General features: G+C 34.8%; 1 protein-coding gene and 1 long non-coding RNA gene across 2 annotated transcripts in view; both read left to right on the top strand.

Moving 5' to 3' along the window:
* Positions 1–16,729, top strand: part of LOC127720532 (uncharacterized) — a 362,531-nt gene that overhangs the window by 65,482 nt on the left and 280,320 nt on the right. The gene's annotated exons all lie outside the window — the stretch shown is intronic.
* On the top strand, positions 281–12,374 carry LOC127720528 (uncharacterized). Its single transcript, XM_052227125.1, has 5 exons — positions 281–589; positions 2,835–2,961; positions 9,514–9,625; positions 10,856–10,992; positions 12,009–12,374. Exons 1-5 carry the CDS (start codon positions 349–351, stop codon positions 12,310–12,312), a joined length of 921 nt encoding a protein of 306 aa, XP_052083085.1. The 5' UTR covers positions 281–348; the 3' UTR covers positions 12,313–12,374.

Genomic DNA, 16,729 nt, shown 5'->3' with positions numbered 1-16,729 from the left:
TGGCCAACTGTACTGCACCAGTAAACTTAAGATGCATTTTGATTTTTTTTCTATTTTACAATTAAACTTTCAATCAATAATCCTGTTTATCTAATAAATGTGCTTCGGGGGCTGAAGCAACTCATTTATAGAAATTCTTTGTTATCAACCGTAAAAACGCATAAACAATAGGATTATCCGACTTATATTAAGAAACAATAAATTCTACACTTTCATTGGTCGAGAGCACTTTACTATATTCTATAGGTTAATTACCTCCAGCACGCACCGTGTTATGTCAACATTTCTATAAATGTAAACAATGTTATCTACCCGACCATAAGAAAAGGTAATGTAAAGACACACAAAATGTCTACCTGTTCAAAATTGTGTATCTATTTGACTTATTTTTCAAGTGTTACAATTACTTTATCACAAACTTTAAACAATTCTACAAATCCTACGGTGAATTGTGTTGCCGAACTTTCACACAAGGAATTATGGGTGAAAGAAGATTTTCCTAATCCTCAAATTGATATTAATCGATGCGGAAGACATTGTAAGAAGTCATGGATCTGTGACCCTAATAAAGTTTTATCTAGTCAACAAGGTAAGATGTACTCAAACTTGTATAAAAAACAGGTTTACGGACAGAGTAAAAAATGTAACTATGAGATATGGCATGTGTTTCTGCAAAACAGTCAATAGGTTCGCTCGAATACATACCAACGTTTGGAAATATAAAAATATATAAAGTTGGAGACTAACCCCCCAGGGGTAGTTGAAAACTTAGCAACATAATATGTATTTCCGATAATCTTAAATATACTCAACTATCGTTTGAATCGAAATCTTGCACAATAATTTTATATTAAGTAAAACAAACAAAAAAATTATTGATAAACAAACATGCAAAAGTAAACGCTGACTAAATCTTGTCGTTTCAATCAAGATATTTTTTAAAATGTTCAAGGTGCAACATCACTACCTAGCGTGTTTCTTATTACATAACCGTTTATATACTTGTTTACTTATTGATTAATCTTAAAATGTGTCTCAACACCTTTGATCTCGCCCGTACGGATTTAAGAAATTCAAATTAAAAAGTAGAATGATGCATTGCGTTTTCTCAATTAATGTGCTGCTAAATTCTGCTTGTTATTTTCTTTAGAAATCCGTTAAGTTGCACATCTTTCCGGCTCAAACAACCAAATCAAAGGAGAAGGTCCGGTAAGGGCTTATTTTGGCCTAAAATTCAAAGTACATCTGATGAAAGATTTTTGACATTTTTTAAACAGTTCAGTGTCTTCTTCGGTCGATTCAATTAGTTTATGTAAAAGATTTGAACTTATTTGGTCATTAAAGACGTCTAAATTCCAACTTAAAAATGAAAAATCTATCAAATACAATGTATGCCGCAAAACGTCACTTTTCTGATGGTTTTTTTTTTATCCAAAATGGAAGTGGCCGCATTCGTTTTCAGTCTAAACCTTTATATATGTTATGTATCATCATCAAATACAACATGTATTTAAAAATTAAAAAAACACAAGTGCGGTCACTTCCATTTTAGACAAAAACCGTCTAAAAATTAGCGCAAATGCTAAAATTTTGAAGATTTCATTAGTTTTGCATTAATTTATGATGCTAGTAACTGATGAATGTGCAGTGTAATGTTAAAAACAGCCTATATTTATGTTACAAAAGTATTCTTCTTTTCAATGAATAGCTAAAAAAAAATCATTTTTAACAAATTTTTGAAATGCTATATTTTGGGGCCAAAAAGGGGTCTTACCAGGCCTACTACCCCTTTGAAGAATGTCTAGAGCCTTTTACGTCTTCAATTATTTGTCCATTGCTGTTATCAAGGATTTGTATAGTGAGACTTTACAAATCCTTGCTGTTATATATATCATGATCATTGCAACTGTCCAACAGACAACTTTGTGTGTATGTGTGTAGTATATTTAACGTATACAAAACTTGTTTTACCCCGCCACATTACACATATACCTGTCAAAAATAATTAGTAATAAAGATTTATTTAATAATAATATCGGGTATACATATAACCAATGAACTGTATATTTGAAATGAATGGAAACGCGGCCGACTTCAAAGAGAATTGTATGATGCATCTCTGTTTCGGGCGATGTGTTAATTACACTCTGTATCTCTAACTGGCTAATTACTTGTCTTGTATTAGTTATCGAACTTGGCCATTTAGTCTGACGCCGTTTATTGAACTTACTAGCGGTCACTAGTATAATATAAAGATACACTAAAAGAGTGATCTACAAAGGTATGCCTTCTGGGTGGCAGACTTTCAATTTGGGTATAAATATTTTCCCAAGAAAATGGTAATTGCTCAGGTTAATTGCGTTGTTTTCAAAAGGTCATATAGGGAACCCGTACGCAAAAATGCAGTTGCGTACACATCGAAAATTATTTTCTGCATAAAATGGTCCAAAACTTTTTCGAATCGCTCCGATCGGCGAATGGTACCTACACTTAACTACTAGTCTAGCTACGCCCCCTGGTGCTTGCCTGTTTATGCAAACCGTACATATAAACGTATAGACCGCTAGATTTGTTTTTGCTTTCACCCTCATTCAACATCTTATTTCGCCCAAGTTTGATAGTTTCCCTATTGCTACGCTTATTTGTACCGAATACACAGCGTAGCTACAGAAGATTTTTACTTCTCTCCTTTTATCTTATTCTACTTTTTAGTTTTTTATACAAACAACTCTGACAATTATCAACTTTTTAACAGAATGTAACTTTATTGAATGTCGGCTTTGTGCTATAGTATTTTATATTATTTATCACGAAAGGATTTTAACGTGTTTCAGCGGATGAGCTTGATTCTATCATTGAGACAGTTGCCGAATCAGGAAAATGCAGCTGCAAAAACTGTACCAGCACGGATGGATACAATATTGCACTCGCACTTGTTCCGTCGATTAAGGCTTCTAAAACGTGAGTATTGACTGTGCTATATTCTGGAAATTAGTTGAAACCATAGCTAATTCCCCGGCATTTGAACTTATTGTGTGAATGTATGTAATGCTGCATAAATGTTTACTTAAACCATTACATAAATGTTTACTCAAATCATTATATAAATGTTTACCTAAACCATCACATAAATGTTTACTTAAACCATCAGATAAATGTTTACTTAAACCATTACATAAATGTTTTATACGGTTCCATCAATTCATTTGCCATGTGTGTATAAGTGACAGAGCATGGCTAACAAATAAAATTTACACTTTATAAATTTGGTGCATTCGAGAAGCTTTTCATTATTGACTTTCATCAAGAAGGCTAAAAAAAAAAAAGATTCAATCTTAGGATATATAAATACTTGAAAACGTGGATAGCTACACGATAAAAAATATAGATCGCAAAGCACTGACTACCGAGTGAAAATTGGATTATCTCCCCTTTGTCAGTTAACACGATTCAAATGTAAAGTAATGCCATTACATGTAAATACATTTATCCTGCAATCAGCCATGTATTGTACAAATAACAAATATACAACAAATATACAAATAATGTTTTGCTTTATGTAATATATTTGCTATTTAATAATACAATCCAGTTTCTATAACTAATTTATTAACAAGTACATCGTTTGATGGTCAGACTACAGAATGACAACATGTGTATAAGAACTTCAATTGATCTATTTAATTATGTTTATTTAAGAACGTGCAGACATGTGAGAGTTGCTGATCTGTCAATTATAATTACTGTAACAGATGATACGGTAATAAAGTGCGGTGAACTTTATAACACTTCTCCGGCCTTAGATAAAAACAAATTAAAAACAAATTAACTCAATTACAGAAAATTAATATCTTTTCACGGCTACTGATTGATAAGTCCATATCAGTTTGAAAACAAATAAAAATGTCAGATCACAAAGATTCATTCGTTAAAGTTTGTCTGCACTGAAACTATAATGTCCTACTAAGAAAATAAAATAAAAATGTTCGCACTGGTCTTGTTGTTATTTCTTACACTAAAAGATATGTACACACATGCACTGCGAAGTACTTAATGCAATTCAAACGGCTGTGAGGATTATTATGCCTCTTTATAAATCTACACTTTAATTCAACACAAAATCCTTAAAATGCGATGGTTCTTTTCTTATTCTCTTCGGATAGCGTGGTTCCATTTGTTCAGTCATGTTTGACGGTTTCTCGATTTGCGGTTGTTCGGTCTCAGGAGTACTTATCGGTATAGTTATTTCTGGCTCAAACAATTCACTGTCATTGTCACATTTTTCTTCCTTTTCGTTGTTTGTGCAATCAAAGTTTCGTACTCTGATGTGATCAATATGTCTACGAATGACACGTCCATCTGGCAATTTGATATGAAATGAAAGTGGTCCTGATTGTTTTATAATTTCTCCCTGAATCCATTTAATCTTTGAACCAATTGCGAAATTTCGGGCAAATACTCCCTGTCCTACATTAATTTGTCTGTTCACAGATTTCTTGTCGTGATAATGTTTTTGTTTTTGTTGTCTCTCCTGAACTCGCTTCTCGATATTTGGAAAAACTAAATCTAGACGTGACTTGAGTTTCCTTTTCATCAGCAATTCTGATGGTGCCAATCCTGTCGTTGTTTGTGGCGTTATACGGTAGTTGAAAAGAAAACGGTTCAACTTTTCCTGGACAGTTCCTTCTTTGATTTTCTTCATACCTTCTTTGAAACTCTGAACTGCTCGTTCAGCACAACCATTACTAGCTGGATGCCACGGTGCGGAAGTGCGATGTTCAATTCCATTTGATTTCACATAATCGGCGAATTCCTTACTAGTAAATGCGGCTCCATTATCACTAATAATGAGATCACATAATCCATGTGTTGCAAACGTTTGTTGAAGTTTTGCAATCGTAGCCTCGGATGTTGTAGAATTCATGACGTGTATGTCTATCCATTTTGAATACGCATCAACCATAATTAGAAATGATTTGTTCATGAATGGTCCTGCAAAGTCTATATGTATTCTTGACCACGGATGGCTCGGATATTCCCACGGATGTAACGGTGCTTCTGCTGGTAATTTTCGGTTTTCCTGACAACTGTAACAGTTAACTACAGTTAATTCCAAGTCATTGTCCATTCCCGGCCACCATATATAGCTTCTTCCTAGACTTTTCATTCTAGTAATCCCTGGATGTCCTTGGTGTAATTCATTTAACATGGCCTCACGTCCTGGTTGTGGTATAATTACTCTTCCTCCCCACAATATGCATCCGTCCTGACTACACAGTTCATTTTTTCTACTATAATACGGTCTTAAGTCTTCACTGGGACATTTTGACGGCCATCCATTCAAAATGTATCTAAGCACCATAGACAGTATTGTGTCCTTGCGTGTCCACTTTTGAATTTGTTTAGCATCTACTGGCGTAGTGGCTAAATGTTCCATTAATAATATAGTATCACCAGGCGTTGGTGTCTTTTCAATGTTTGTTTTTAGCGGTAGTCTACTTAGTCCATCCGCATTACCATTCAGACTCCCTTCTTTGTATACAATCGTGTACTCATATGCAGCTAAAGTCAGTGCCCACCTTTGAATTCGAGATGCGGCCATTGTCGGTATAGGTTTATCTTCTCGAAATAAACCTATAAGCGGCTTGTGATCGGTTATGATTGTAACGGGGTGTCCATACAAATATTGATGAAATTTCTTGATACCAAATATTATGGCCAGACTCTCCTTCTCAAGAACGGAATAATTCTTCTCTGCAGATGTAAGTGTTCGAGATGTATAAGCTATTGGTTTGTCACTGCCGTCGTCCATTTTATGCGAAAGTACGGCCCCTACTCCATACGGAGATGCATCACATGCTAAGATTAATTTCTTTTTCGGATCGAAATGTACAAGTACTGATGCGGATTTCAACAGCTGTTTTGACTCTATGAACGCTTTTTCCTGTTCTTTTCCCCAACTCCATTTTGTGTCTTTCTGTAGAAGTACATGTAGCGGCTTTAACAAGTGAGACAAATTCGCTAAGAATCTATTGTAATAGTTCAGCATTCCAAGATAAGCTTTCAGTTCTGTCACGTTTGTCGGACTCGGGGCTTTATCGATCGCCTCAACTTTACTCTCCACTGGATAGATTCCGTGTTTGTTTATTTTAAATCCCAAATAGACAACTTCTTCGGCCATGAACACACACTTCTGTTTCTTTAACCGAATTCCGATTCTCTTAAATCTAGACAAAACCTCAGAAAGAGTATTTAGATGTTCCTCCCTTGTTTTACCCGTTATCAGTATATCATCTACTCGAACCAAAACATTGGATATACCTTGAACAACATTTTCAAGTGTTCTCTGGAAAATACCTGGGCTGGACGCTACACCATACGGAAGTCTATTGTATCTGAATAAACCCTTGTGCGTGTTTATAGTCACATACCTTTTACTGTCCTCATCAAGTTCAATTTGTTGGTATGCTTGATTTAAATCCAATTTTGTATATTCTTGTCCTCCTCCAAGCGTTGCGTATAAATCCTCAGTTTTAGGAATCGGATAATTATCCAACTTTGAAACGGCATTAACGGTTACCTTGTAGTCACCACAAATTCTAATAGATCCGTTCTCCTTAACTACAGGTACTATTGGAGCGGCCCAGTCGGAATATTCCACTTGCTGAATTTGACCCTCCTTCTCAAGACGTTCAATTTCCATCTCCACTTTATCCTTCAACGCATACGGCAAAGGGCGAGCCTTGAAATATTTCGGTACAGCACTCTCATCAACATAAATCTTGGCTTTCATGCCTTTTACAGTTCCAAGTTCATCTTTGAAAACCTCCTTATTTGCTTCCAAGATCACATTTAAATCACTCGGTTGATTATCAGTTCCAACGACGGAGAAAATATCCTTCCAATCCAGTCGGAGTTTGTTCAACCAGTCTCGGCCAAGTAAATTCGGACCTTTACGCTTCACTATCAGTATTGGCAATTTTGCGCTTTCCTTCTTGTAATTGACATTGACGATTGCACGTCCTATTACAGGAATCTGCTCTCCCATGTATGTTCGGAGTTTAGCACTGGTCGGTTCGATTCTGAATTTAGACTTGTATTCCTTGTAAGTATCCTCGCTCATGATAGAAACTGACGCTCCGGTATCTATCTCCATGGCTATTTCACATTCATTCACATTGAGTTGCACTTTATATGCCTCATTAGATTTATTTCCAAAATGAAAAACTGAGTAAGCTTCATTTTCACTTTCACTTTCGCTACTTTCATCCTGCTCCATGAAATGAGCACGTGGTTTAAAACGTGATTTGAACTCTCTGTGATTTTCACTTAAATTCCCATTGGCAGATTTGTTACGGCATTTCTTTGCGATATGTCCTTTCTTTTTACAACTGTGGCATTTTGCATCCTTAAACCTGCAATCGGCGGCTAGGTGATTTCCTCCACACCGGTAACAATCTCCTTGTTTCGAATTTCCAGAGTTGTTTCTTGTATAGGATTTTGAAACTTTGTTGACTTGTTTCTGAAATGTTGCATTTGTCCCACTCGCTTGGATGTCTTGTGCGTTCTTCTCAGCAGTCTCCATAGCGGTAGCAATTTCCAATGCCTTGTCAAAAGTTAAATTCGGCTCTGCTAATAGCCTCCTCTGTATGCGGTCACTCTTTATTCCGACGACTAACCTGTCTCGTAACATCGCGTTTAACGTGTCACCATAATTACAGTGTTCCGTCAGACTTCTTAGTGCTGCAATAAATGTCCTCACTGACTCATCGCTGTGTCTTGTTCTACTGTTAAATTTAAATCTTTGGATAATTTCTGATGGTACTGGATCTCGGTGGTCTTTCACTAGTTTTGTTAAATCGGCCAGTGATTTCGTTCCTGGTTTGGCTGGTGCTAAAAAATCCCTAATTAATTTGTAGGTATTCTTCCCACATACACTTAAGAAAATATCCCTTTTCTGGTCTTCTTCGTCTATCTCGTTAGCATTAAAATAATGTTCCATACGTTCTACATATTGTGTCCAATCTTCGGATTCATCAAAAGAGTCTAATTTCCCGTAAGTCGGCATTGTTACGTGTAGAAATTCACATTTATCTTAATATTCAGTTTTTTCCTCGTCGCCAAAATGTGTAATATATTTGCTATTTAATAATACAATCCAGTTTCTATAACTAATTTATTAACAAGTACATCGTTTGATGGTCAGACTACAGAATGACAACATGTGTATAAGAACTTCAATTGATCTATTTAATTATGTTTATTTAAGAACGTGCAGACATGTGAGAGTTGCTGATCTGTCAATTATAATTACTGTAACAGATGATACGGTAATAAAGTGCGGTGAACTTTATAACACTTTATATGTGATTGTACCAATGAAGTCTCCTGTTACCCCGCTTCCATGTTGAGACAGCCGTAATATGAATATTTCTTATTGTGTAACAGTTCATTTTGAGGCCCTCTTCGCGGTCCGCGTTTAAACTTTGTCGATTTCTTTGAAAAGAGAAAAATATTTGGGTTCAAACAATGAAAGTTTCCGGATGTAAATTGCTTTTTAGTCCTGTTTCTGAAGTTCGTTCAAATAAATTATATACTTTCCGACAATATACATATATTGTATATATCCTTCATTTATCATGCTTTACCATAAAATCAGGCCGTTATATCATAAATCTGTTCAATGTTATATCTGACCTTGAGCAATATCTAATATTAACATTGTATCTAATACATGTATGATATGTCCGATACTTATATGATAGTATAATATGTAACTTTCCGGACATCTCTCTATGACGCCTTTCAAGGATAAATAAAATGAAATGACACAATGACCAATCAAAGCATATTTTCATTACTTGGATAGTTATAACTATGTTAATATAGTTTTATTAAATGGGTGTTTGTCGTTTGTTGGTGTGGTTCATAAGTGTTTCTCGTTTCTCGTTTTTTTTTTATATAGATTAGACCGTTGGTTTTCCTGTTTGAATTGTTTTACACTAGTCTTTTTGGGATCCTTTATAGCTTGCTGTTCGGTGTGAGCTAAGGCTCCATGTTGAAGGCCGTACTTAGAACTACGATTGTTTACTTTTTACACATTATGACTTGAATGGATAGTTGTCTCATCGGCACTCATACCACATCTTCTTATTTATGTTTAATATTGATATAGTTATTATCAACCTCTTCACAGGGTTTCGGCTACTATAATACTCGTAGGAGGTAAATATTAACCAATCCGTTGATCCAGCTTATTTGCTGTCTTTGAATTTGGTTTTGCGTCGTTGGTTTAATGTCTTTTGGTTTTTGTGTCGTTGGGTAAATGGCTTTTGGATTTTGTGTCGTTGGGTACATGCCTTTTGGTTTTTGTGTCGTTGGGTAAATGCCTTTTGGTTTTTGTGTCGTTGTTTAAATGTCTTTTGGTATTTGCTTCGTTGTGTTAGTGATTTGATGACAAATAAGGCACACTTCCTTTTATTTATATGAACTGGTTGATATTGATTTTTATAGGAGTCTAAAAGATACAGCAGCTATGGAGTTCACTCAATTCATACGAGTTAACTGGAACTTTCAGAAATGTGACAACGATATTGTTATATTACTATCAAAAGATGACAGAAAGGTAATAGAAAATAACAGATGATGAATTGTCGGTTGTTTAACGTGTAGTGGCAAATACTTCGTTCATTTTAAGACGAAATAACTACATGTATTAGATTGGAGTACCGTGTACAAAATTTGCATGAATTTAATGAATTAACATATTTTGAATTTCAAATCAAACGCTATCAACATGTATCTTTTGACTATTGTTCCTATCTTTTGAGTTGGTTGAACGTTTTGGAATACCCGTTTTACAGATAATAGTGGATACGTCCCAAAAGTCGTAACTACAATCCCTTCCCCTTTTCCCCGAATGTAACCTACCGATTTAGACGTATTACCGGGTTTGTACTAACATAAGTAACGCGACGGGTCCCACAGGTGGAGCAAGATCTGCTTACCTTTCCGGACCACCTGAGATCACCCCTAGATTTTGGTGGAGTTCATGTTGCTCAGTCTTTAGTTTTTTATGTTATGTTTTGTGTACTATTGTTTGTCTGTTAGTCTTTTTCTTTCTAGCCATGGCGTTGTCAGTTTATTTTCGACTTATGAGTTTGAATTTCCCTTTCGTATCTTTCGCCTCTCTTTTGCTAAGTAAAATATTACAATTCAAGTTTGCGTGTGAGTACCTCACTGGATCCTAGCTTTTTATGATACTGTTGAAATACTCTGCATTATGGGTGCCAGTTATCAGTCATTATATTTCAGTATTATAAAAAAAAAGCAAGGATATGGGTGTTCATCCATGACACAAAATCAGTATGTTCATAGCAAAAGACACAAAAAGCAAAGGAACAGCGCTTTTATTGCTGTTCCTTATCTTAATGTATTCAAGTCACAGTGAGGCTTTTAACACAGTGCAAAAAAACCTCTAAACTCACTGCAAGTTTAAGACGGCCCCTAGCACCGGTTTGAGTGAAACTCTTTGCAAACTAACGATCACGCCACATCGGTGAATTGAAAAACAAAGCAATGGAGTAATATCTTTGAAATCAATCTGGCAAAGAAAACAAACATGTTTATTTATAGTTCAAAGGAATTTTAGTCTCTCAAATGAAAGAAAAGAAAAGTAAGAAGATACAAGAGCGACAATGAAAGTAATAACCCATTAAAAGACATTTATTTTCATTAAACTCGAGATATTTTTACAGTAAATGAAGGATTTACCTCCCCTTTTATATATTTAGTAGTTCTTTTCTAAAATACGCAATGTTGTGTGTGTCATTTCTCCCCTTTTTCTCCTTTGAAGGTATACACAGAAGCAGGAACAACAGCCAATAAGTTTCTTACAGACGAATGTATCGATGAAGTCCACAATAACATTGAACCTGATCTGTCCGATGGAAAGTATTACGAAATATTAAAAGAAATGACCAAACAGTACAAGTAAGCACGTTGATATTGCTATTGCATCTTTCAAAGAACAAGAAGAGTTGTTTTCCTTTTGAATGGCTGTTTTGTTTATAATTTCTTTAGCAAATTTTGACATATTTTTTTTCAAATTGTGATACAAGGGACGATATCCTGTGTTACCCCGGATAATTGGAATTAACGAAAAGACGTGTGTAAAATCAGATTGATGGAAAAAAAACTATAACTGAAGCCTACGAATCCCTCGTATGATATTTTTTGTAAGAATGTATGAATATGTTAGGATCTTTTAATCCTTGAAAATAGTTGAAAGAAAACTACTTCTTAAAATCAGCTAAACGTTTGAATCACATAATATTAGTTAAAAGAGAAAAAAATTGACAAGCTTCTCAATGATCAAAATTGATGTTTGTCGAACTGCTTTATATCCAAAGAAATTATTCCTGTGAATTGTATGGTTCAAATTTCTTGAATTTTTCATATTTTTGTCAGCAGGTCAAACTAAACTTTTTGTCAAAATTTTATGAACATTAAAGGACCCAAATTTATTTAAGTCAAAGTGTTGGGTAGCCCCTTAATAAAAAGGGATACATTAATTAATAATACGTCCTCCTCGCATCATAAAAAAAGTGAAATTACACATGAGTAATGGCTGAACTTTTTGACTTTCATTCATGAATTTACCAAATTAACTTCAGTTTGGTATTTAACATGCAAACGTTGCCTTGATTTTCGACAATCAAGAATGTTATCATTGACAAAGAGAGGCAAAAGATACCAAAGGGACATTCAAACTCATAAGTCGAAAATAAACCGACAACGCCATGGCTAAAAAAGAAAAAGACCAGCAGACAAACAACAGTACACAAAACACAATATAGAAAACTTAAGACTGGGCAACACGAACCCCACTTAAAAGTTACATGATCTTAATTCATTAGCTACAGTTATTTTATACACTCATAGATTCACTAAGCATAACTTGGATTATTTAATATAATTTAAAATGTTGTGTTTTTCTTTATTTTAAGAATTATATTATCAGTAGGAAACTGTGACTACATTTCTGAAAAGAGGAAAATGACAATTGCGGCTTTTACAGTTGGAGCTGTGTTTGGTACGATCGTTCTCACATTTTCTATATGCGCATTAATTCGTAGCCGGAAACAATGGCTCTGTCAAAAACAATTGTATGATGAGGAAATTGACAAAAAAGATGTCCGAACTAGTCGACCATCATATCATAGCAACAGTTCGTTCGATGGAGTCGGTGGCGAGGACAATTTTTGTAATATTGACAAAGACAATAGTGGGGGAATTAAAGACAGTTGCTGAATATATTTAATTCAATGATCAACATAATTTATGATGAGAAATAAAAGGATGTTTGTATATTTCTTTTGATTCAATCTTTTTTCAAACACACGTAAATGTCTGTTAAATATTATTAATTTAGACCATGTTTAATATAAAGTAAGGAGACGTTTGTTTGCATTCAAATGAGACAACTATTCATTAAAGACTTAAGACCAAATATAAAATATCAATTACAGCTCATTATGCGGTCTTCTTCAACAATGAGCAAAATCCATACCGTTTAGCATGTTAAAACGTGTTAGCGAGCGAGCAATCATCCCGTGCCAGTGGTAAAAGAATATACAAGTTTAATCAATATTATAATAAAAAAAGAAGATGTGGTATGATTTTCAACGAAGCAACTATCCACCAGAGACCAAGTGAATAAGATGGAAGCAACTATAGGGCACCGTACGGCCTTCTAAAATGAGCAAAACCCATGCCGTATAGTCCATTATAAATGACCTTGACATGTCATATTAATTGTAAAACAACTCAAACAAGAAAACTAACGGCCTGATTTATGACTAAAACGATAACGAAAAAAAAAAAATATGAACGACAGCAAAGAAGACAACCACTGAATTACCTGCTCCTGACTTGGGACAGACACATATAAAATGTGGCGTCGTTAAAAATATTTTGGAGCACTCAACCCTACCCTAATTTGGAAGGGTTGCGCTAGTGCATTCAACATTCATCACTGAAAAATATACAATTTGTTATTTCTCCAGCGATTTTGCTGAAAACATGAAGGAACTACACAAATGATAATTAATCAAAGTCATATTGTCAACACATCACAATATTCAAATTACGTGTAGCAAAGTCTGAAAACGTTAGGCTACATACAGACAACCGTTCAAACACTTCATCATTTATAAATTATTTTGTTTCTCAAAATATCTCAATAATGTGTACTTACAAATAATGAAAACTAGGCATGCACAGTCAGTTACTGTTATTCTTGCAATGAACCAAGTTTAGTCAATTAGTACATAAGTTTACGAATGTGAAATAAAATGTCAAAAGTTCTAATCACCCCGGAATTGAGTCTTTTCTTCGTTGCGTATACTCTGAGAAGTTTCAGTACGCAATACAAAAAAAATGTAAAACAACAACAAACAAACAAATCAAAACAAATAAACAAACAGTACAAAATGTATAAAGAGTATGTCCATTTTCTCTGAACCTGTATACATTTAGGGGCCAGCTAAAGCCGCCTCCGGGTGCGAGATTTTCTCGCTGTGTTGAAAACCCATAGGTGGCCTTGAGCTGTTTTCTGCTATTTGGTCGAGTTGTTGTCTCTTTGACACATTCCCAGTTTCCATTCTCAATTTTATATATAGCTGTTCAATATCTCACCCGTATCAACCCGAGATACCAATATAACGACAAGAGCTGGAGGAAATATATTGGTTGGGGATTAATAACATAGATGCCAACCATTACGATTTTACCGTAATTGTTACGATTTTTGGACCCAAATTACGGTGTTACGATGAACAGTCTGTTTGTTACGGATTTACATTCATTACCTGTCCAGAACAGTTCTCCGTTTATAAATCATTTTTGACAATTGAGACGCTTAAAAAGGATGACTGGGGAATACAAATATGGTCACCACTGGTCTTCCTCCGACCGGTAGTAGAACCCTCGCCGAAGTGGGGCGTCCGTTTGGCTGTGCGGGATGTATCAAGTACGCAGCCACGTCCAGACAGAATGAAGACGTTAAATCTGATGCCTCGTGTGGAGAGAGTGCAACGCTCTTTGAACGTTAAGAACCCTTGCAACAACTCTTTGAGGGGTCCGTAGGTGGCCTTTTGCAATGCTAAATTTCTGTCCCTATTCAATATACCCTCATTTACCCGCGGTAGTCCAAATTTTCCCGACCTTCATCCCGGACAACCTCTTTTGTAATACCTACCTATTGAATTTATTGTTAACTTCTCTCGTTTTGAACAAGCATGAAATATTTGCCATTGGACATTAAGCAACCAACAATTTATCGGGACTACCAGTAAAAAATGATTCACTAATTTTGAATAATTAATGAACGAAACAAGTCTTTGTTTTTAATTTTACAATGTCTGGTGTTACAATTTAAATTTCTGAAACAAAGAAAGAAAACTAGAAAGTTGGACCATTATGCCTTTTGTATATATTATGAAAAATATTTCCATTTAACGCGATGGTCATTTGCTAATCAACTTTGAATCGTAGTTCTGACATATAAAGGAAATCATTTTGTCACTGAATGCCACCCAAAAGGATGACTAAGGAATACAAATATGGTCACTACAGGTTTTCTTCCATAAGCTGTAATACTCTTGCCAAATTGGGTGTCCGTTTGGCTGTGGTGGATGTACAAGTACGCAGCCACGTCCGGTCGGAATGGGGACGTTAATTCATATGCCTCTTGAAAAAAGAGTGCTACATACTCCACGTTAAGAAACGTTGAAACAACTCTTTGATAGGACCGTAGGTGGCCTGTTGTAATGCTAAATGTCTGTCCCATATCCCATATACCCTCATTTTCCAGTGGCAGTGTAAATTTTCCCGACCCTCATCCGGACAACTTCTATTAAAGAACCTACATTTTGAATTTATTGTTCTCTTCCTGAATATTCATAAAATATTTGCCACTGGACGTATGGCGATCAATAATCAATCATATCACTGTGTGCCAAGTTGTTCATATGATTATTATAAAATTTTACGTTAATATTACTGAAAAAAGACACAAATTACGGAAATGTGCATGCCTTTTTACTGATTGCACTCAAAGGGGGTTGGCATCTATGTAATAAGTGTATGATATTGAAACAGTCGTATCATATTTTGGGTCCTAAGTGCTCTTCAACTCTGTACTTTATTTTGCCTTTTAACTTGTATGATTCAAGGGCCACTGGTGAGTCTTGTGTAGACTAAAAGAGCGTCCGGCGTCCAAAATTATAAGCATTGTATCTTTTGGGGTCCTCAATACTCTTCAACCTCAAACTTTATTTGGCCTTTTAACTTTTTTGATTCGACCGTCAATGATGATTCTTTTGTAGACGAAACACGCGTATGGCGTGCAAAATTATAAGCCTGGCATCTTTGATGATTTTTTTTATATACTTTATTATATACATGTACCTCAAATAGATGTTTTCTTTTCGAGTGATGTGACAGATTTAAAAGGGTTTGAAAAAAACCTTTGTAACCGTGACTGACATCGATGACATGACGTCATACAGTTTATGGGATTGAAAAAGCCTTAGAAACAGTAACTGATTAACCATATGTGGATTCTAAAAAAACTCTAAAGAACTTCTTGATAATTTAAATCTCGATCTTTCTCTGAAATTAATTCTATGAAAACTTTTGATTTTTCAACCCTGTATAACACAATGTTGACTGCTGTTACAGTACCTTAATTTTTGACGTTTTAACTTTTTATGTCTGTTTGTTTTGTTCACACATTGTGGTCGATATAATGGAATTTCGTGCGACTGTCAAAAATGTGAGAGTTTTAGCTAGGTATACAATCAGGTTTAATCCATCATTTTCTACATAAGGAAATGCCTGTACCAAGTCAGGAATATGACGGTTGTTTTCCATTTGATAAAGGACTTTCCGTTTTCAATTTTCCCTGGAGTTCGTTTTTCTTTTGGTATTTTACTTTTTAATTATATTTACTACTAAGTACCTAATGAATAATGATAATGGTTCTGATTAGTTTTTGTTTTCTTTTTTGATGCCTCGTAATTTTTTATTTTTTTGGTGTACCAAATTGTTAGTGTTCCGAAAGTACGTGTATTCGATGCAGGTTATTCCGGTACCATAATTATGTATTACTAATTTTATTTCATTTCGTTGATCAAGTTGACGCTTCTGTACTTTTACTTTCAGCAGTAGTTAACATTTGCGTTCGAATGCCTGTGAGGTTTTATCAATTTTGCACTCATGAACTAGTTTGTAAAATTTGGTATGTTTGATATGTTGTACCAAAATGATCTTCAACAGGGATGCATTCCTCTGAATAAAAATTAATGTAGATTTTATGAATCTGTTTTTAATTGCTGAAATATATTACTATATAATCTAATCTTCAACTCTCGGATTTAGCCTCGGGAAATACTAATGCAAGGAATTGACCATACCTCTTTTAAATCGATTACTCACTTGTAAACACAATTGTAACTTTTCTTTTTCTTTCCATCGTACTTTCCAATTCGGTATTATATTTTAGTAACGTCATACAAGGCAGAATTCCCACTTAATTTATCACAAATTAGTAATGTATTTTTGTGTTTGTCATAACAAATGAAATGTGGTTGACTTAAACCGTTACCTTCTGACAGTAATGTATATCTGTGTTTGTCATAACAAAATGCATGTGGTTGACTTAAAC

This window comes from Mytilus californianus, unplaced genomic scaffold (assembly GCF_021869535.1).
Source record: "Mytilus californianus isolate M0D057914Y unplaced genomic scaffold, xbMytCali1.0.p SCAF_11, whole genome shotgun sequence".
In the NCBI taxonomy this organism is placed as follows: Eukaryota; Metazoa; Mollusca; class Bivalvia; order Mytilida; family Mytilidae; genus Mytilus; species Mytilus californianus.
Note: the sequence above shows the minus strand (reverse complement) of the source record. Positions and strands in the feature narration are given on the sequence as shown.

Coding starts and splice junctions, on each gene's coding strand:
- LOC127720528 (XM_052227125.1), top strand. CDS start 349: ATGTCTACCTGTTCAAAATTGTGTATCTATTTGACTTATTTTTCAAGT. Junction 590..2,834: donor AGTTTTATCTAGTCAACAAG/GTAAGATGTACT, acceptor AACGTGTTTCAG/CGGATGAGCTTGATTCTATC. Junction 2,962..9,513: donor TCGATTAAGGCTTCTAAAAC/GTGAGTATTGAC, acceptor TGATTTTTATAG/GAGTCTAAAAGATACAGCAG.